The sequence below is a fragment of the Varroa destructor genome, unplaced genomic scaffold (genome assembly GCF_002443255.2).
Source record: "Varroa destructor unplaced genomic scaffold, Vdes_3.0 BEIS01000005.1, whole genome shotgun sequence".
NCBI classification, from domain to species: domain Eukaryota; kingdom Metazoa; phylum Arthropoda; class Arachnida; order Mesostigmata; family Varroidae; genus Varroa; species Varroa destructor.
The window spans coordinates 34,599,193-34,620,238 of NW_019211458.1; the positions used below are offsets into that span (position 1 = coordinate 34,599,193).

The 21,046-nt window shown below is 39.2% G+C and overlaps 1 protein-coding gene across 7 annotated transcripts; it reads right to left on the reverse strand.

The window, feature by feature from the left end:
• Window positions 1-91: 91 nt before the first annotated feature.
• On the reverse strand, window positions 92-19,886 carry LOC111251537 (uncharacterized). Of its 7 annotated transcripts, XM_086990834.1 has the most exons (14): window positions 19,254-19,886; window positions 18,310-18,398; window positions 16,134-16,210; window positions 15,390-15,447; window positions 11,318-11,708; window positions 10,875-10,995; window positions 7,245-7,370; window positions 6,497-6,575; window positions 5,867-6,329; window positions 5,503-5,614; window positions 5,184-5,280; window positions 4,705-4,962; window positions 3,960-4,158; window positions 92-1,577 (listed from the first exon to the last, which is right to left on the reverse strand). In XM_086990834.1, the coding sequence occupies exons 2-14, from the start codon at window positions 18,369-18,371 to the stop codon at window positions 1,146-1,148; spliced, it is 2,475 nt and encodes an 824-aa protein (XP_086846960.1). In that variant the 5' UTR covers window positions 18,372-18,398; window positions 19,254-19,886; the 3' UTR covers window positions 92-1,145. The 7 variants fall into 7 exon arrangements, with proteins under 7 accessions (XP_086846960.1, XP_022663930.1, XP_086846959.1 ...); XM_022808195.2 differs by lacking the exon at window positions 18,310-18,398 and having other exon boundaries at window positions 19,254-19,885; XM_086990833.1 differs by lacking the exon at window positions 19,254-19,886 and having other exon boundaries at window positions 5,503-5,605; window positions 18,310-18,388.
• Window positions 19,887-21,046: the final 1,160 nt, after the last annotated feature.

Consider the following 21,046-nt stretch of genomic DNA (forward strand, 5'->3'; position numbering starts at 1 on the left):
GATGATCACAAAGTAAAACCGATCTGACGGAAGAGATCAGTCAAAGAAACGGAGGCTTAAGGCCATAATAATTGTAAAAAAAAAAAACAGCTTAAACGAAGCACGCATTTTAATGGCTTTTCGGACGAGTTCAAATACCGCTGGTCAACTTAGTGTGAGTGCTTAACAGGTCCAGAATCTAGTGGCTTTTTTGTTGGTTTTTACAAGGCATACCAAGACTTGACGAATCTAGAGGTTGCCCGAAACAGCGTGGCAGCATCATAAACATTCACACTTTTAACGGCAAAAGGAACCCATAACTGCACCTCTTATCGGGTATGAAGGTGAAAGCTATGAAATAATTAGGCCTTCATCGTATTATTTGGTAAAGAAAAAGGACCGGGATCGATAGCAATTATCGTCGTGGGATGAAAATAACTTACGAAGTTCTTAGAAAAGTCCGATCAAAAACATCCGCGCTACACTGTGGTGAATTATTTAAGATTTTTCACAACCCAACCTTTTTGATCCAGCGGGTTAACACCTGCTAGACCAAAAAAACAGCCAGAACTTAGCGTTACATTTCGTTTTTATCCAACTAGTAGGCAGCCCGTATACAGGAAGTAGAATTTACGGCAGTTTAATTTTGAAGACAGTTCAGGCATTGTCTTCGTAGATACCACGAACTGTTTCTTCCAATATTAGAAATAAATGCTCTGGCAAGGATTATTACGGGTAGAGCACACACGTTTTTTTATCGTCAGCTGCTTACACTCACGCTAGCAATGAAAGCATCCTTCCAACAAAAACAGTGTTAATATTCCTTAATGAGCCATATAACCTACCTTCATGAGTAATGTGTAATGCCATATTAAAGAAACAACCCATTCACTATCGAGACGGATCAGCAAATCGTCTATCTTTCAGCAGAGTAACCATTCCGAATAACTTTACTATGTAGATATTTATCGTAATGAGAAACGTCTAGACCAATTGCCAGGCATACGTTAGTTTAAAATTATTTTTTTTTTTTTTATAAAATGACACACATTCTGTTTTTACATACAAAAAAAAGATCGTTTCTAGTTGGGTCTACTTTTGAAAAATAACTCACTCCTAATGAAGTTAAGTGCGTATTGGCTGCATTACTTTTTACGGGCAATATACTACATTCTTATAGATTGATAGGCCATATGATTCGTAAGCTCTCCATAATAAACGGTGGCAGTCTTGCATTTCCGGCCAATTAGGTTTAGTTCCAGTTCTATTGTCACTTGACGAGCATTTTCGATTTTCGGGTTGTGCAGGTCCTCGGCGATAGCTGCTAACTGATCAAGGCACACATTTCGCGGAAGAAGTATAGCCATATTCCTTGAAAACTGACAACAATGGCGAAGGATGGCGGCGTACGATGGTGTCATCTCACTAATATCGAAAATAGGCTTGCTCAGATATTCGGGACCGCCCCATGGAGGGCTAAACACCAAAGCGTCTATATCGCCAAAGTCCTCAGGACGCAGTTGAAATAGGTCTCCACAGCTGAAGGTCATTTTGTGTTCCACTCCATATAAAGCCGCCAGCTGCCGCGCGCTCGAAATCTGCAATTTCAAAGGGTTGAACGATGGACTACGGCATCCAAAAGAGTTATGCAGCAAATCACTATTTACATCCTTTTTTTACGACGTTTGCACGCGCTCTTAAAGCTATACTGCAATACAGACACGACTTGATCGAAACTAAAAAAAATATATCTGTAACTTCGAACGAATATATAGATTTACGCTTTTTGCTCTCGACACGTACCCCATAAGCGGGCAGATTTCTTGCATCAACTTTAAACTTCTATACTGATTTAAACTTACTTTACACTTACAAACGTAAAAACTAACTTGCATCAACTTTAAATCATTGGCTGAAATTTTTTGATCTGATCACTTCGAGATGTACTTTCAAAAAATTACGTAATTTTTGAATGAATCCGAATTAAACTTCACTCTGATTAATATTATCACATACGAAATATACTACAACAGACGTTATTAAATGGTGAGACAAGCAATATGATCACATCCTTAGTTTCGCCCGCGGACAAGTCAACTTTCGCCAGACAGAGCGTGCTTTTCAAACTGTAAACTGCACACTATACGACCATAGAAAAAGTTAACTTAAGGGCATTGTAGAGTTGAGTGAAAAAATGACTATACTAAATAAGAAATAGTATAGTCAAGATGGTTGACCGAACGATTGGCGAAATATGCGGGAAGATCAGGCTCAACAGGAATCCTAACACTTAATCTTCGTAGATGTTATAGATAATTGATCATCAGAGATGTGCTCATCGCTGCCCGAAGTAATGTATTGCATACTTAAGCCATATAAATATCCGAACGTTTGCTACCATATCATAGCATCCTGCAGTATTAGATGATCTGATGATTCACAGGGCTACAGACTATCTGTGTAGATTTTTTTGTGAAGTTGCGAAATTTAAGCGTAATGTCCTTTCGATCAGAAAATACAAAATATTTAGTTTTCTTCTTTTTTTTTACACTGTTAGTTATTTTGTTCTGTGGAAAAGCACTGGGAATCACTTCGTGATAGGTATAGTTTAAGGGCATCATCCCCACTAGAGTTTAACCGTATTTGGGATTCCGTATTCTAACGTATTTGGAATTTTTCCAACAGACATGTAAGGCGACATGGCAACCATACAAGCAGCTATTAACCAGTAATTTATTTTCGTTAATCATTTAGTTCTTTTATTAATCTATATTATAATTATAGTAATAATTATAATGGCTTAAGAGAGTTGATTTAGTTTAATAGTTTTAGGTAGATTATTAATCTTATGTATCTTGTTTACCACCTAATGAATACATTTACTGATATTGATTTATTTCCATAAATTAAAATATTAATATTTCGTAATAGTCTGGCCAATTTTGCAATTTGAACCAGCGCGGCATTACACTTGTTATTGTTATTATGGCAACGTACGCAGAAGGATGCGCATGAGCCACGCAGACCACATCTGTCCCTGTCTACTTTCTCGTTTTGAAGGTTTTTCTTCGTTCATGGCTTTCGGCGCTTAAGACTCCTAGGACACTGCTTCCAGAAGTGCAATGATGTACCAGCGCTCTGCCTCGTAACAGCCACGAGTGCTCTACTGAATGTGTTTCTCGCATTCATCTTCTTGTACGAAATATGTTTTTTTCCTCGTGATCTGCTAACGGCTTGACGACTGAGATAGCACGCCAAAGGGAATATTCTATTCCCTTGTGGAAAGGCTTTCACAGAGACATTTCGCGACGTTCGATCATCTTCAAATAGAACACCTTTTTCCTACCCAAGCAAACGAGCAGAGAAACCTTCTTTCCGTGGATATTTTGCTTTGGGCAAAGTCCTGCTAGTTGGTTGAGTTCAACCCATGATCATAGAAATGAAGTACGAAATCCATTTCTGGTCGCCGTTAATACTTTGATGCACCGGACATTTTTGGTAAAAGAAGTTAGGGATAACACAATACCAGCTCATTCGGTTTCTGAAGAAATCGAAACCACAATACAAAATCTAAATGGAAATTTTTTTTATAGCATTAGCTAAAGTTTTTGAGCTCTAAACGCTTCAAGACGCTCAAGCTGCGTATAGTGATCCAGCGGAAAATTCTTTTCGATAAGTTCGACCAGTCACGTTCTAGTAGCTGCAACTCATGCAGATCCATCATCTCGAGCTAAATGATCTCATTTTATTAGACGGGTGATGGTGATTGAGCACTAATTTTAAAATTTAATTTAAATGTCTGCTTCATTGCTATTAAAATGTGAACGATAAACCATCCAAATATTTCAACATATGCAAAGCGACACCTTGTCTCAGAGCGCGAATATTGAGACAGGTGAAGCTTCGACCGAAAATGTGTTTGCGAATTATATATTAAGACGTCGCATAAGGAAGAACATTTTGAAGTAAAAAAGCCGTACCTCATGTTCCTCGAGATCATTAGCATAGACATGTTCGATTTCGGGCATCGTGGCGCACTGAACCGCATTACCCCCTGCGCCACAGCAAGGATCGATAATTCGTAAAGGGCGACCGCCTCGCGCTTTAGCCAGACCAACCACGCGTCGAGCGATGTGTTTGCCGATCTCCTCCGGACAAATTGAAAACCACGCTTCCTCACTGCGGATAAGACATAGTGCGGTTAATTCAACTGCAATACTGGAGCCCTGCGATATGTTGCAATTGTAGATAAAAAAAAAAAAAAAAAAACTTTGCCAGATAGATTGTGCAATATGGGTCGTTGTTGGCATACTTTCAATTAGAGCCTCGGCTGTGCGAGTCTTCGCGGCGATCAAGCCATACTGTCTAATAATATAACCGTGGGTTTGCCGAACAGCCAGACACGTACAACACCCCTTCACCGATACAGCGTGCATTACAGGCGCTCAAAATATGCGTAATTTATGCACGTATTATACAGTTCCGTCACTGTCATAAGTTTATAAATACGTCGAGTTTCGGTGTGCTTTGTTTAGAAGTTACTTTTATTCGCTCTTAATACATAAGGCGAATCTAAAGAATTAACACTTTTTTTGAGATAGTGCATTCGTTCGACCGTGAGAGATTATCTAGGATTCGTGATTGACAAGACGAGTGAAGCTCCCAAATAACTTTTGTTATAGTTATCCTTTGTTACTATTTCCCGAGACGACAGGAGATGTTTACCTTAAGTGTAGGTCATTCCGGAATCGCGATATAAGACGATATCGCTGGTTGAAGTATTTGGCTACTTTAGGACTAGTGCCTATTGTCCTATCAGACGTATTGCCGGAACATGCAAAATTGGCCTCGACAGGTTTGCTTTCGTTACCAGCAAAGGACTGTTGCTTGGGGTATAGTATCGCCTTCCTCTGCGTGTCATTTAGAAGCGCTCGACTCGGCGCACACAGGCCACAGGTTCGTAGGTCAAACCTGACCAGGGCACTGTAATAGGCGAAAAAAAACAAGAATACTCTAGGGTCGAATAATCAAAACCGAAATATTCGCCAGCCATTTTAACTGCACATTTCTTCACCAGAAAAAAAAAACTGCCCTTATAAAGCTATAACAGCTGTGTGCTTTACATAGCTTATCATTCAAAGTTTATTAACGAAACTTTTAGCATCTTCAGCTTGTATATTGATAAGTTGAGCGTATCCATATACCTTTTGTCGTTAAGCAACACTGCCATTTCACGAAGCATCTTCAATGTTGGCTTCCTTTCCACGCAATTAAGCGCGCACTCTGCAGGCACCATTTCCGCTGCGTGGAAGAACAAACATTAATTTCAATTTTTACACCAGAACATTCACTCCTAAATACACGTATGTATACACATAATGAAAAAGTAATCAATAAAGGCTACGGATGCACTATAATTCTTAATATGGACGACATTTATGTTCGATATTGACTGCGGGAGAAAGCATTCCTTGTGGGAACGAAAGTAAAACATTTGTCGCTATTCAGATAGCATTTCCGTACTATTTAAACAGAAAGATTGAAGACGTTGTTTTAACACGTCTTCTTTCGGCAGCGTAGCGATATAGCGGCTTGGTGTATCGTTGTCGTAGGCTGACCTCGCGTTCTGCAATCCCTATTCGAACACTCAATATTACTAAAACAGATATATAAGTAAGCTTGATTGTTTAACAACAATTGTCAACACTTTATAGTAAGGACTTATTAATATAAAACAGATTACTTAAACGCTTATCCGGCTCGGTAATCTTTGCAAGTTGACTTCAGTACACTTGTCTGTTGCCCGCCTAAGTTCCTCAAAGTTATTATTGTATAAGGTATTAAGCTTCTTTTGAAGGGTAGTCGTTTTCAAGAGAAGCTGATTTACCTGCTGTATCTGCTCTTCCTTTTCATATATCCCTAGTTTACAAGGAAAAGGTTGTGGTTCCACCACATCGGAAGATCGCGAGACTGGAGTGAGCTGACCATCCGGACCAACATCACAGGCCAACAGAATTCTGCCGAGTCCTTTAACAGCGGTACTTTTAGTGGAAGCAGTGGCTTTCTCGCTAATGCAGGCTTGATTAGATGTGTTAGGGACAAGCATCCGCTCAGATGGGGACGTGTTGCTGGTGCTATCACCATTGTTATTAATAGCGCTATTGTTATTATCGCTGTGTTTTTTCTTAGAATAATAGTGAAAAAGTGGGAGTCGTGGACAGTCCCCAGCATGTGACCGACTAAGGACAAAGCGAGTTCGACCACACGAACCCGTTGCAACCACACGATATGGTGGCGTACCCGAGTCAAGTCCGCAAAGAAAATACGAAAAACCTGCTGCCAAACACCCTCTGGAAATAATGGAGGTCACTTTAAACGTACTTGTGTATTTTATGCATAACTTTAGCAATTTGTGGCCTTGCATGAAGGTCTTTTCGAACTAGGAATAAATTATTTGAAACGACAATGCATATCAGAAGCACTATACAACGATCGTCACGAAATTTCAAATTCTTACCTATGTCCAATATGTTCAGGTTGGAATGCAGAAATGAAAACCTCTGCATATTGTGTCCCCATGACAATTTTGTAAGCGCCTACAAAAAAACAAACAGGTCACAGAGCATATCGGACATTCAGACATATATTAAGGTTTTTTCGGCTCGTTGTATGAATGTTTTTACCTGTTAAGAAAGTATCAAACAAGTCTTTAAAATGTAATTTCTCTTAGAAATGTTACAATACATTTTGCTAGTAACTTATAGAGGAAAATTAGTCACTAACTTCTATCTTTCTTACGGTCAACGATAGAAATAGAAATTAACGAAGAACACAAAGTTTCAATGTTAAATTGCTACGAGCAAGACGTTTCTTGTTGAAATGATCTATCAAGTATAGCAGTGCCAAACATCGATTTAATTGTTTCCACTTCTCCCTATCCTAACTTTCTATCTATCAAAAAAAAGTTTTTTTTTTTTTGCATATAGTACAAAAAAAGTAAAATACGCTTTTACTATTCTTGTACTTTATTTGCCTTAAATCCTAAATACTACGATTTGTAAACGATCTAATTCAACTTTCTGTGTTTGATTGTTTTGCAATGGATGAACTTTTTCACATGTAGCTTACCGTAAAAAATGTTCTGTAAATTACCGATAGTAATAATTTTATGATACAATTAGCAACGGCAGTATTTTCGAATGAGGCTGACACGGCGATCCGTAGCTTAGTAAAACAATAAAACAAAAAAAAACCGAATAACTTACCAGCCTTAGCAGCAGCAGCTGGGAAAACAATCCCTGGTTGACCCTGATTACCTTGTAGAATCTTTGCATCTGTAATTATCTTGTAAATGCGCAAAACTGTCTCCATTGCGGCTAACGCTAGCCCACCTGCATTTTGTATTCGAAAAATATCTATATTAGAACTCACTCTATTGATCTTTGACTCCATGAGTGCAGTTTTCGGGGTAAAATTGTTTGGATCTTGTTCTGTAAAAAAGGTAGATTTCTGCTCTTGTTTTTATTGGCCAGGACGCATTTCACGTGAAAAGTCGGTGTCCCGCGCACACATAAACAAACACTCGTTTGTTGCAAATGCAATTAACAATCTCATTATTTTTTTAGACATTGCAGCACATATAGAGTACCCATTGTTTTGTACAACCCAGCATAAGCTTAACATAATAGCACACGGGAAGTTGTTACACGCTGCCGTACTTTACTTACACTAGGTCTGCAGTTATTTCTTTATTAACAGCACTGCAAAACTCAGGACGAATGTTTCGCAAGATTAGTATGTCGTCTGCCCGGTAATGGCAAAGTATTGCGCAAAATACATGACAAATACGCTCGTAAATTTATGGAGTTATCCAGTGATCTGAAGCACGAAAAACCTTAATAAACAGATTGAATTTTGAAACTGCAAAAACTTTGTGGCACTAGAGCGACCGCCGAAGTAAGTGGCTAGGCTGCATGATGCTGCACGCAGAACAAACATGGGGACCTTCATCCAGGCTCATATGATACTCATGCACGAACTCTAAGACGTGCGTTTGAGCCGAACGGCGGATTGTAGCTGCCATTTCCGAATAATACCTCGTTGTAGTGTATAGTCCTTGTCAAAGATCCTAGATCTCGAGAAAATTTAGCTTTCGATTTCTAGGTAACTCGCTTAACCATGTATTTTTAACCGTAAGATAAATGTTTCAAGTTTTACACCCTGAACGGCGTAAGCATTACAGCAGATGGTTGACCACCAACATGAAATATATATGACTGTTCCAAGATTTGCACAATATATTAACTTTACCCTAAGTTTTGTAGCCTGGCACGTTGCCGCTACAGTATCGCCTTGACCTATTTTCAAACAGCACAAGGTTTTCAGCTGACTCGTCAAGGTTTCCTTGTCCTATTTATGACTCAAATTATCAGAACTACTCGTGCAATGATTCGCTTTCGTCATATAGCCGCAACATTAACTTTCCAAAATGTTTATTAGTTTTTGTTTTTTTCTACCCGCAAATAGGCAATTGAGGACATTGACAAACTATAATAAGAAACTGATCCATACGCTTGTGTAACATGCCCCTATCCGAATGTTAACCTCAGCGTCTAGCTTGTCAGTAAATGCATTTGGCGGGCAACAATCTTACATGTTAGTTCTATCCTACATAAGTGTAGTGTGTAATAGTTGCCTATGTAAAAGGTTCTCCTCTTAGTCGGTTACCTTTTGTTTCATCATTCAGGTAACTATATCTGGGTGATCGATTATCTTTGGTAACAACTATATTTGTAGTGAATATATAAAGGACCGCCGCGCTAAACGTTGCAAGTCTGCCACTAGAGAAGTCTAGAAAATAGACTTCTGTAATAAAGAATAAATAATAGAATAAGCTAGTTTTTTTTTTCTGTTTCCCATTTTTTCTCGATTTTTTTAGAGTGATTAGGCCTTAAAGCTGAGACTGGCATGTTGCCAAATTATCGAAAACATCAAAAAAAAAAAAACTCAGAATGGGTCAATACGGGACATAGATATTAAAAGCAACTTCAGTTTTTTTTTTGCCGAAAAGGACTTTTATAATGTTTAGTGCAATTATCATTACCGAACATTCGTCGTATTACACGCCACCGTAATTAGCAACGTGTCGTACGTCATTGTTTTTGAATGGTATATATGGACCACTTTATTAGCGTAGTAGAGTTTAATAATATTGTCGATATATACAGCACACGACGAAAAAAATCACGATCGCAAACTTGTTATTTATACTAGGTATACATAGTTCCAATATTTTGACCGGTTCTAATGCGGTTAGAATGGTTTTAGATAATGATAGGCATATCGTTATTATTCCTTTTAGTTCTCGAGAAAAATTTACGCTGCACAGCAGGACTTCATGTGAGCCTACGGCAACCTAATTTTAATCCTTGATCTGTTTAGCTTGCCAGTAAGTAATCTCAGGCCGTTCTAGAAAGAAAGGCGTTTTCTCTTTGGTTTTATTAAATGACTGATTTCCTTGCCTGAAATCACTAATTGTCCATATGATCCCACCTCTGACGCATATATTCCCACCTTGTGGAACTGCGCGGGCCAACGACGATCCAATGGGCAGATTTTCAAAAATGAATGAATCTACCCATTTCTCACTACTTAGAACACATAATAGAAGAATCCTTGCTGAATGCACTGATCTACTTGTGGCACCGAATTTTTCAACAAACCCATTAGGAACGACAAGCCCCCTTTGCCTTACATTCGAATGTGTATGAGTAGTTCATACTTCGTGTACGGAAAACATTATTCTAGTTTACGATTGATTTCCTTTGCCACAACTTTACAGGATAGGTCCTCGATGTATGCTATCTGATCGTTGGGGGCATTAAAGGATTCAGAAATCATATGTGTACGGGGTGCGTAATGGAAGTTACCGGTCGATTTGGTATATGTTTTCGCTGGTAAACGATTAGAAATTATAGGCAATAAATATGGCGACAGTGTGCTCTGCAATAATGGAAAATTACGGTTCGAAACAACATTCCCATTGACGAAGGAGACACCAAAGCAACTGACCATTAAATCCGAATGTATTGACTTTTTAACAGATTAAGTGAAGCCAAAAAGATCTTGAACCGATGAATGAGCCACAACGTCGTTGTAGTACGGATCAGCACAGATGTTGATCCGACGACAGTAACACGACGTAATGCTAAGGACTCGAACAATTGAAAAGCACTCTGCGACTAATTTCGAATCAGAGGTTAGACCAAAACGAAGGTATTGGATGTAAACAACGTTTTCTGTTAACAGGACAGAGCGCCTGCTCTGTTGCGCAGGACATAATCAAGTTTCTTGAAGCTATGGCAGAGTTCACCGTTGTACGACGGTACCGATAAATGGTCTCCCCAATCTTATGAGTGGGCTTTCCTCAGTTTATTATGACAAGCGATCTAAAATACAAAGTACATATAACAACCCCCGAAAGCAATACACGACGTGAAACACTGCATTCGTGAAGTGATTGATGAAATGCACGTTAAACTATGCAAAATTACGCGAAAAAAAAGTATTGAAAAAAGGTGAGCCTTGGCAGGACGTTGAGTACAAACTAGACCCCCTGGGCTGGGCTAACAGGAATAAAAAGCACGCAGAGAAACTTGCCATTGTGCTTCATTACGGGAATATTGAAACTCAAAATCGAATTATACCCTTTCGTTCCAAAATTTTTCGTATATGCTCTGATAACTATAATACTTGAAACCGCTAGCTAATCCTAAAGCGCTTTGCGAAATCGAAGCACATCCACCTACACCCCACCAACGGGATCGATGAACCGCAGGAGTGGCTCATCTCATAGCATTGATGGCGTCAGACCATTACGCCTTTTTTTGACCAACCGGTCATGTTGAAGTAGACAACAAATTTCGGAGTGATTGCGCCAGTTTGATAATCAGGGTACACGAAAACCGGTGAACTGCGAACCGCCAAGTCATAGCCCGGCCCCTTCAAGTGAGTCACCTGTGGAATAATGTGATCATGCATTGCTTGTAACGATTCTGTGGAACTAGAACTTATATGAAGCTAGGTTTGACTTCACTAAGTGAGGATCAATATAGCGTCCATTGATAAGTTGTAGCGTAATTTTACTAGAATTTGGCATTTCTGCAGCAAAGCCTTTGAATATAGATTAAGTAAAATTTGGCCAGCTTGCAAAACGAACGATAAAATTTATTCCACATTATCACTAAAAGCTGTGACAATATGTATACCAATAGATTATTTAATAGATTACAAAAAAAGATTCTCGTTTATTCTCGTAAGAATTGAAGAATGAATTTACCTTCGCCATCCGAGTTTCCAAATATGGGTTTTGTATAATAGGTTGATTCCATAGAGTCGAGCTGAACCATAATGATGCATAGGGTGCAGCATCCTTGGGAGGTTTTACATTTTGCTGATTATCGCCATTTGCTTCAGTGAGCGTCCGCTGTTCTAATATGGTACGAATTTGAGTAGCTTGTGCCAGGTATCGACTACCTTTTAAAATATCCTTCACGCCACGGAAAAGTTGATTGTACTTGTTTTGAAGTCCATGCCTGCCTATTTCCACCACTTCATTAGTTTCGTCACCCTGTTTTTGTGCCGGCGACAAAATTGAAGGAACGAATGCATTGAGGTTTTTTTTAATCACAGGTCCAAATGCACAAGGTCTCCCAATAATATTCGGCACCCTGAAAAAAAAATACGATTGATCGACCTTACTAACATTTGTCGGTACGTATATTTAATAACCACATCGAGGTGCTGCAATGGCAGAGTGAGACCCAAACTCCATGCTTATTTAGAGATTTTCTAATTGTATATAAATAAATCAATAAAGTTCTTATTATCAGTCTATTGCAGTTTCGTTTGACGAATGTAAGCATCGTTTTAGTGCTTGCAAGTTGTAATTTATTCGAGACCGGCCCTCTGGCGCCATCGACGATACGCTCACCGAAGTCATATTAGTGCTGGTAGATTTAAGCAGTTGCAAACACTGAGATATTAAATGATTACCCCACGTGAAAGATCTTCTAAGCAACAGTACCGGTTATCTACCAATATTAGATCCCCTTAAAATCTGCAAGTTACTAGTTTACCGATGAGCATATAGAAATGTATAGCTGGATGATGAACCACGGTGTTTCCGAACGTTAAGTATTTCATAGGACCTTATCATTACCTTCCTTTAGATTTTCCTTTAGATTAGAAGGGCGATCCATGTTATCGTTCATATGTAGAGAAATTGCCCACAAATGGCTAAAGATGCAATTAGGCGTTAGGCGCATTTATTTTTTTTTAATTTTACGTGTAATACACACACACACACACACACACATTTCGTAATGAGCATGAAGAAGATCTGCACCTATCAAAAACGTTCTCACTCATATAGAATAGACCGGACATTTGGTGAAATCTATCTCTAATGTTTTTGTTTTTTATTTAACAAACCTGGTTTTTTCGCATTGCGATAGCTGGCAATAGCCAAAACCGCTAATAGCACACAGCAAAAAAGAAATAGATTGTGTACATTATCGCGCAATAGGCGAGAGGTCGACGGACGAGCAGTGATCGCGTTTAGCTACCATTGCTACTCTTCGCGGCCAAAAATGAAGCTCAAATTGCTGGTCATGTCCTGTCGATAGGCCTGTTGATCGTATTTAAAACGGATTTAGTTCATCAAAGTACTGATATATTTTGTTTCTTTCCGTTAACCAATGTCGTCAAATCGCCAGTATTGTTTAGAGTTCTCCTAAAGACCCATATTGTCTCTTTCGAAGTGGCGGAATCGTGACATAAAAATAACTTATAATCCTCAAAATGGTCCACTTTAAATAACTTACAGCAGGACTAGGTAGGTTATTTGAAAACGAATTGCAGTCGCGGAAAACTTGGACGACAGTCTCTATCTATAAAATCTATGAAGTTGTTTGCAAAATTGAGCGATATAATTAATGATGATAATCTATACAATTATCGGCGATTTAGATAAAGAACGACCTAGATGGTTACGCGCCCTAGTTTACAAAGATACAACTGCGTTATAGTGCGATCACTACAGATAGCTGATAAAACCTTTCAGATTCGATATTTGTAAGAGAATTTTCGTGCCACAAACTTACAGGTAGTAAAGTAACACATAGACGTTCGGTTTCTCCAATGTTTGTAGCGACATCGGGGGGGAGGATTGCAGGACTGAGAGATTTTTAATTACCGTGTTTCTATAGCTTGGTGAAGAAACACTAGGACATGATTGTCTTAAGCTCGCTGACAGGTTTACAAAGATTGGCATTCGGGATAAACACACGTACCAAGATAAAGGCCTTTTATCAGCTTCCTCAACGATCATAATGTGGTGTGCCGATACATATAGCCATATTACAAAAGCTATACGCAATTAAAATAGCTATAGAAATTTGCTTGTTTTACAGGACACGCATGAGCAGACGACAGGTATACGCCGAAGACTGTTTAAGTAACATACCGAGTCGATTCACATACGATAGATTAGTGCGGTCAGTAAGAACTCCAGCGGTACATTTCATCCGTATTCCGAAATACGAAATCACTGCTTGTCCTTTGTCCGAATAAATCCAGGGAGTGCTATGTCCACGAAAGCGTTGTTCCTTTGATGCTTATCTATTTAATTGACGCCCAGCATCGCATGAAACGATATCGTATGGACGGTAGCTATAACGCTGCAGAAGCACTGCAAAAAACAGGCGTTACCAATTGTTTACTTTTATCACCGTATTTTCATACGTATATTGAACCACACGGCTCAATAGGCGCTCTGTGTTCCGACTGGCTGGACAAAGTGTTTGTTAATATTATCCTTCAATAAAACAGTCAGTCTGTCCTTTAATTGAGACCTTATGCCTGGTCAGGTACACACAGAATAGCATTTGTTTCGAGTCGGCCCCACGGAACGCAATACAATACAGAGCAGAACAGCGAGCATACCGTCACGGACGGGCGTCATTTTGCCTGGTTAGCAAAAAAAACGGCCCAGGCCGTTTACCTGCTGTGCAGCTCTGCTTACCGGTGTGTTTATACCTAATAATTAGTAATAAAACAATAATCACGGCAGTCCTAGAAAATACATTGTCAAGTGATGAGATTAAACGAGAGAAACATAGATCTTCCTTGCCGCTCACGTCTATATTACGTAACTGCTGTGCGCAATACTTAATTTCTAGCGCAGGCAAAAATCATATCTGTTCATAATGCGAAACTGCTTTACGTGGCTCATTTCAAAAGAAAGACGACGTGCTGCGGTGTCCCGGATGACATATGTAGACGTATGGCTATTAAGCTCTTGAATAGAAAAGGATTTCTCTAACGAATCCTAAGATTTTTTTGTAACGGTCTTTTGCTATTTTAACAGAATAACAAAGAATGACCTCTATTACACTTCTCATAAGTTCGAGAATATAACCAATCTTTTATTGTTTATTTACTCTCACCTTGCCGCGACATAATGACTGCGAGCTTTTATCTAGTTATTATTACTTCTCCAAAATTGCTGGACTCGCGTGCAGGTGTTATCTAACAGATTCAGCTGAACTTAACTAGAATTATTATGACGAAAAATATAGAAAAAGATAAAGTAACCTAGAACAAAATGAGAACCTTTCAATTTGTTTATAAGTTAGTCTTTCTACTTTAGGGATTAGCAAAAGCTACTAGGCGACATGTCGCTTCGTACTGAGGTCTACTGCAGTATTTCGAAATTCTGCCTTCTCCTAGAAAAAGCGCGAACGAATGGCGACAGTAGTAATAATACATACATTCGAAAATTTGTAAGTAGTTCGTATTTTGAATACGGTTATATTTTATGATCTAACGAATTAGTTCATTGAATTCAGAAGATTATCAGATAAATTTGTCACAACAATTTGAGACGATCCGTGATTGGATTGATCGTGCCACTTGTACAGACTGTAGTAAAGTATTTAGCTTACATCGCATGAACCTTGCAGCTTTTCAGTAAAATGGTAATCAAACAGAAACTGCAGTTTAAATTACTACCCGAGCCAGTTACGAACGCTGACGGTTAGGAATCTTTGTTACTCGGTAGGTTGATTTTCGCCAAACACCAGTAAATCGTACCTGGATCGCATTTTGTTTTTTAAAATTTTAAAGTATGTTAGGTAATTCTGAATTAGGTACATTTTCAAACCGTAGTTTTATTATGAATAGCTATTATTTCCATAATATTTCTATAATGTTTGAATCTTGAAATTTGCGTTCATACCACTTCTACTTACCCCTTACCGGTGGACCGTACGTTGTAAAACGTTTATATCTTACTAAAACAAACTGAGCCGTTACAGAGTTGGTTGTAAGAACAGAGTCGTGGTACTTACGTACGCAAGCTGGGTTCAGCATTAGCTGAACGCTGAGTAATGCATTCCACTCCCAACGCTGAAAATATATTGTATGATGACCTGCTAATTTCTTAGCCTAAAAAGTGGAATGGCAATTTTCAAAAAGTGTGCATGATTATCAGGCGAGCATTTCAGGGCATCGGGATAGCCAGTTTGCTTCTCTGCTGTATAGCCCAAACCGTTATTTCTTTCAACACCGCAAAAAGGGTTTGTTTTTTTCTTTATTAGTATTTTTATAGCAGATAGTGTATATGGCTTATTTGTATAGGGAAAACTAGAACTGTGTTGCATAAACGTACGAACTTAAAAATTCTAACTAGTTAACATTTTGAAAAATGGTAGACATACTCTGTGAGATACAATCGTTAAGGTGGCTATGAAAGCGGTGAGCCTATAGGTAAATCTGATTGCCTCTACAACAATGTAAAACTATTTCTCTTATTTAAGTAAGTATTAAACTTGTGTATATACGCTTATGAAGAATGACGTGTACACATATTACATATTGATTAGATTCATCCTCTAGAATATGGGGGCCCTCGTTTTTCACGATGGCAAGCTTTTGGACGCGTAAATTTTATCCCGCTTACTTGCAGCCTCAATATGGTTTATTGTAAGCATCAGATAAAAGGGGGAAGAACTCCGATAATTAGTCGAACTGCGTATCTGCTTACCCATTCTGTTTTCAAGTAGTTATCATATGCAGGTTTATAATGTTCTTACCGGGATCAATGTGCCACGATAGATTACTGAGCGTATTCATGAGGTTTTCATATCGTAACACAACAAGGCCGACCCCCCTGCAAAACATCAGACAAACAAAAAGCAACTGTTAGGTACTCAGATGCTGTTGACAATTTGCTTATCAGCTGTAGCAAAATACGAAATGTATATGATATTTTATATCCCAATTCAATCGGCGCTCACTGCAATAAATTGCCAACCCCGAGACGTTTAGTTAGTCGTACGGTCCATGACTAATACAGTGTTATTAATTCTGTATTCTTGTAAAAAAAAATTATCGCTGGACACGCCCCAAGGTCGTATACATATATTTGGTTCCGCTCAACAGTAACGATTAAAGGTTTCTATCTTGCTCCTACATCAACGCTATCATTATAGCTCTGGTTTTTGAAGGCCCTAACGGCTATGCCCTCACCGTCATTATACTTTATGGTGTTTCTGAATAGCAAGGACCATTCAGAGTAATGAGCCCTGTCGATATCCGGAGTAAAATCGCTACATTATTGCAGATTGTTGGGTAATGTGAAATCTATACAGGCCTGTTTTTCTGGCCTTAAAGCTGATATTAGCAACCTGCCAAGGATAGTACCATCCTTGGCAGGTTGCTAATATCTAGATCTAATTCTTAGTGGACGTAGTTTAGACATAAGATTCACTTATATCTCGAAACAAGAATCGGAAACAAATACCTCTTTACAATCACGTCTTACATAGTAGAACAGAATCGATCTGATCAGCGCATGCGCGTCCTAAGTTAGCTTTATTTTAATCATAGCCGTTTGAATGAATGCGTATAGCTATTATAAGCCAGACGTATCGCCTTAGAATAATGAGTGTTCTTAGATCATCAGTAAGTTCCGCATTTAAAAAGTACGATCGTTACGTTTTTCCTTAGATCCATCGACCGTGCACTGCATACACTGCACTTCTTAAATTATATATATTGTCTCTTTCGTTCGTTATAGAAATGCAAAGGGCTTGTTGGTCCTTATGGTGAGTAGGAAAAGGCAAGGCGCAGGGTAAATAATGCTTGATAAGGCTGAACAGCCGAACAGACAGACAGGTCCCTTCCATACTGACCTGAAGTTTTACCTCAACCCTGAATGATTTGATTCTAAGTGGACGCTGTAATGAGGGTACAAATATATATGTATATTGGCTAACTTAGCGAAATTTTTTTTAGCGAAAAAACAAACAGATTTTATAGGGCCAATAGCAGCACATTCTATTTTACTGCTGACCAAGCGATACACTCACTGTTAGTTGTACAAGTATATTTCTGGCTCTGGATTTCTGGCTTATCACCTTACTATCAGCTCTCGTACGCCACATTCTATCAGCAGGCGTTCGTTTTACTCGTCATTCATTGAAAAATAATTGCAACGAAAATGACGACTTTAATTTTATGTTTATCGTTAATTAGTAACTAATAATTATCATTGATACTAACCTAATTTTCCTTTTAAAGGGGATGCAGGTTTCGGTATTAATCATTAAAGATCAAGCTCGTAGACGACCTAGCGATAGTGCCATTGAGGCAGTACTTCGAATTGTATGCAAATCAAAATGCTTGTCAGAATATTGCCTGCATAGACGACATATATGTGAGCAAGTCATCTGTTTTTTCTACCATATCATTATAAATGTATAGTATATCACTGTAGTTACATATACTTAAGCCTTTGCAGAACGTATGGCTAACTAAGTAATTAAATTATTATAGGCACTGCGGAACCAAGTAAGTCCTGCTCGAGATCATAGAACACATGCAAATTTGTTGGAACATAAAAATCACAGTCACAGATACGATAATTCTTGGATCGGTAGCGGTATAATGGTATGTTTATTATTGTTAGGACTATATTTTAAGACCAGTTTTTTTTGGCACAAGAATATTTTTCGTTTTCCTTTTTAGCAATATAAAGACTAAGGAGTAAATAGAAGATTAGCTGCATCAACGTATATCAGTACTTTAATATTTATAGACTGTTGTCAAAGGAAAGGGTCTACGCCTACTGAAAGGCCACAGCGTAGGCATGATGTTCAGGCTTAACGAAGAAGCCTAAGGCTTACAGAAGGTAAAATGGACAAATGTAAACGCTTTCCAGTTTCTTCTCGCTTTACGATTCACAAGAAAGGGTACGATTCGACATACCCTGACTGGCGATGAAGAACAGATTTCACTGCTACTGGGGATACGAACATGTCTCCGAACATTCCGACAGGCGTACTCAATGTCCTTAACTGTTCCACGCAAATTTTCAAAGATTCATTACAGTTATACATAAATCATATGGCCGTGCTCAACTCCAAACTAGATTTTAGAATTGTAAGCGTGTGAAACTGGTTATAGCTTATCGGCAGTTTCCTTGATTTTCATATAAGTACTTGCATGCCTCTGAAAACTTCTAAAGTGAGTTGTGCGAGACAAACAAAAAAAAGAATCAAGCTATACCATTATAAGCACCGACACACAGAAGTGCTATAACAGCACATATCGGGCAAGTGGCTGATAACGAGTTCTTATGCGTTGGTAATGCGGACGGCCTGCAGGCCGTTGTCGACATGTTCTCACCTTGAAAGTAATTGACCAATCTGGACCCTTCAACCAATATCAGATTTATTTTTTTAATATATGTGAAACAGTTTGTTCTATGCGAGTCGTTCAGGTTTTTAACCTACGTTCAATCTATTATAAATCCAGGAGGAAACTCCGAGAATTAGTGCACATAAGCGATAACTGTTGACTCTGATAGAAATAACCTTTTGATCTATAATCCTTACCATTCAGCAAAAGACTCTAGCTGATGGGAATGTAAAAAGTTTGGTTGTAGAATAAGATCGAAAAAGGAGTCTGTGCGCCGATTATAACTATTATTTCGGTCGGAAGAACGCGCAGTTTGTGACACACTTATTAACGGCAGGCGCCTATCTTACCACCGCAAAAAGAACAGCCTGTAAGTTTTGGAGCTAATTTCAATTTACAAAAAGAATGAATAGCGGAAATCTGCTGAGTGAATGTTATAATTTCGAAACTTTTCGATATACATTTGCGCTCCACTCCCTTCCCTAATTTACTGCTCTCTCGTCAAAACTTACGTTTTAAGCAGACTTGGTATAAGAAGGTAGCACATGCGATGACTGTATCATTGACAAAAGCTGCAGTAGCACTCGCCGGTCCATTGGCGGAAAAGTTTATCCGCATCTTTTCCCGTACAATTCTTTTGCACGATAACAGTGACAACCCTGACCCTGAGCGGTCTGCACGCTAGCTGCCAACCGTGTATTTAATAGCCTGTTCTACTTATTTTCGTCTGGTATTAATGTTCTGTTGTTTGTACGATATTTTCACAGATAAACTATTAATTCTTTTAGCAACATTGTAATGCACGCGCGTGCACACAAGACGACGACACTCGTTTCTCTACGACTGCTTCAGCTGTTGCTGCTACAGCTTCTGCTATTGTGATGACTGCGGACAGAATCACTCATTAACGTCACGTTTCTCGCGTCTGTACGGGATCGCAGCTGTGTTTCATGCGCAGACGAGCGACTCGAGTGTCCGCCCCTTCGTTTGCCGTCTGCGTCGGTTGTTGCAGCTAGCGGCGAACAGCAGCGACAATGATTCCGCAGTGGTTTGTATTGGCCTACACTGCTCTTGCGGCAGTTACTCGACGCGTCCATTGCGGCACCAAGGGCGGTTTCCAAAGTAGGTGGCTGCAGTAATCGTCGCCGCTGCTATTTGTGAGTGAGTGCAGGACCATTATGAAAGGGCGCAGCGCATGTCGTCTCTGTTAGTTGAAGACGGCACTGCCGCAGGGATTAGGAAATGCCCTGTGACAACCTTTCCACAAAACGCGCACACAGCCATACAGAACCATATTTCCTTTTATCCAAACAGTTATCTACCTGGCGTAATATATGAGCGTACGATACAGACTGGACGTTACCGCGCGTATATACACACAAATGCAATAACAACAACAACGTCACAGCAGCAGTAATCCGGGTTGGAATGTATATAAACTGGGCGGTATTCGCGCCTCCCCACCGTCGTCGTCGTCGTCGTTGTCGACGGTTAGTTATGTTAGCCATTTGATGGCGCTAAGGATTATGAAGGTACGCGGAACGTAAGGGTCGATGGAGTAGGATTGATCTGCACTTTTCTGTATTTTACTGTTTACATATAAAAGGCAAGATGGCCTAAACACAACGTCGAGTAAACGCTGTAAAAGAATTATTTCTTCGCGCCCATAGCCGGATGTCATTGAAGAGCCCTGAAGAGTCGCGAAGGGACACTGACTGAGCGCATTCATTTCGCCAATGTCGCAACATAGGCCATCTTAAAAAATCCGTATCTTATCTTTAATGAAAGACACCTGCGAGAATTACACAGTTGTATTACTAAAACTCTATATATAAAAAATGAAGGTATGTTGCATATTATATGATGACATTTGCTGTGTCTCTTGAAGCACAAATGTTAGTAGCTATCAAACGTGCAATAGAGAAAAAGGACTACCGGTGAAGTTTCTTAGAAGAAAAAAACGAGAATACAGCACTTCGTATAATACTAGAAAGGCCTACAAAATTTGATCATGATGGTTGCGGAACGAACCCTGAGACAAATAAAAAGTGCCAGGTTTACCGACCATTCAGAAATTGTGAAAGCAAGGAAGACGTGGGGTACGATTACTGCCCAAAAAGATCTACTGGACGAAACCGACATGTTATCGCTTAATCATCGCCGTATGGGCGAAACCATGCGAGAGAGAGAGAGAGAGAGAGAGAGAGAGAGAGAGAGAGAGGGAGGAGGCGTGGCCTTCGTTATCGCGACTCGTTCTTCTATTTTGATTCGTACACTCATCTACAGATGGTTGATATTCCAGAAG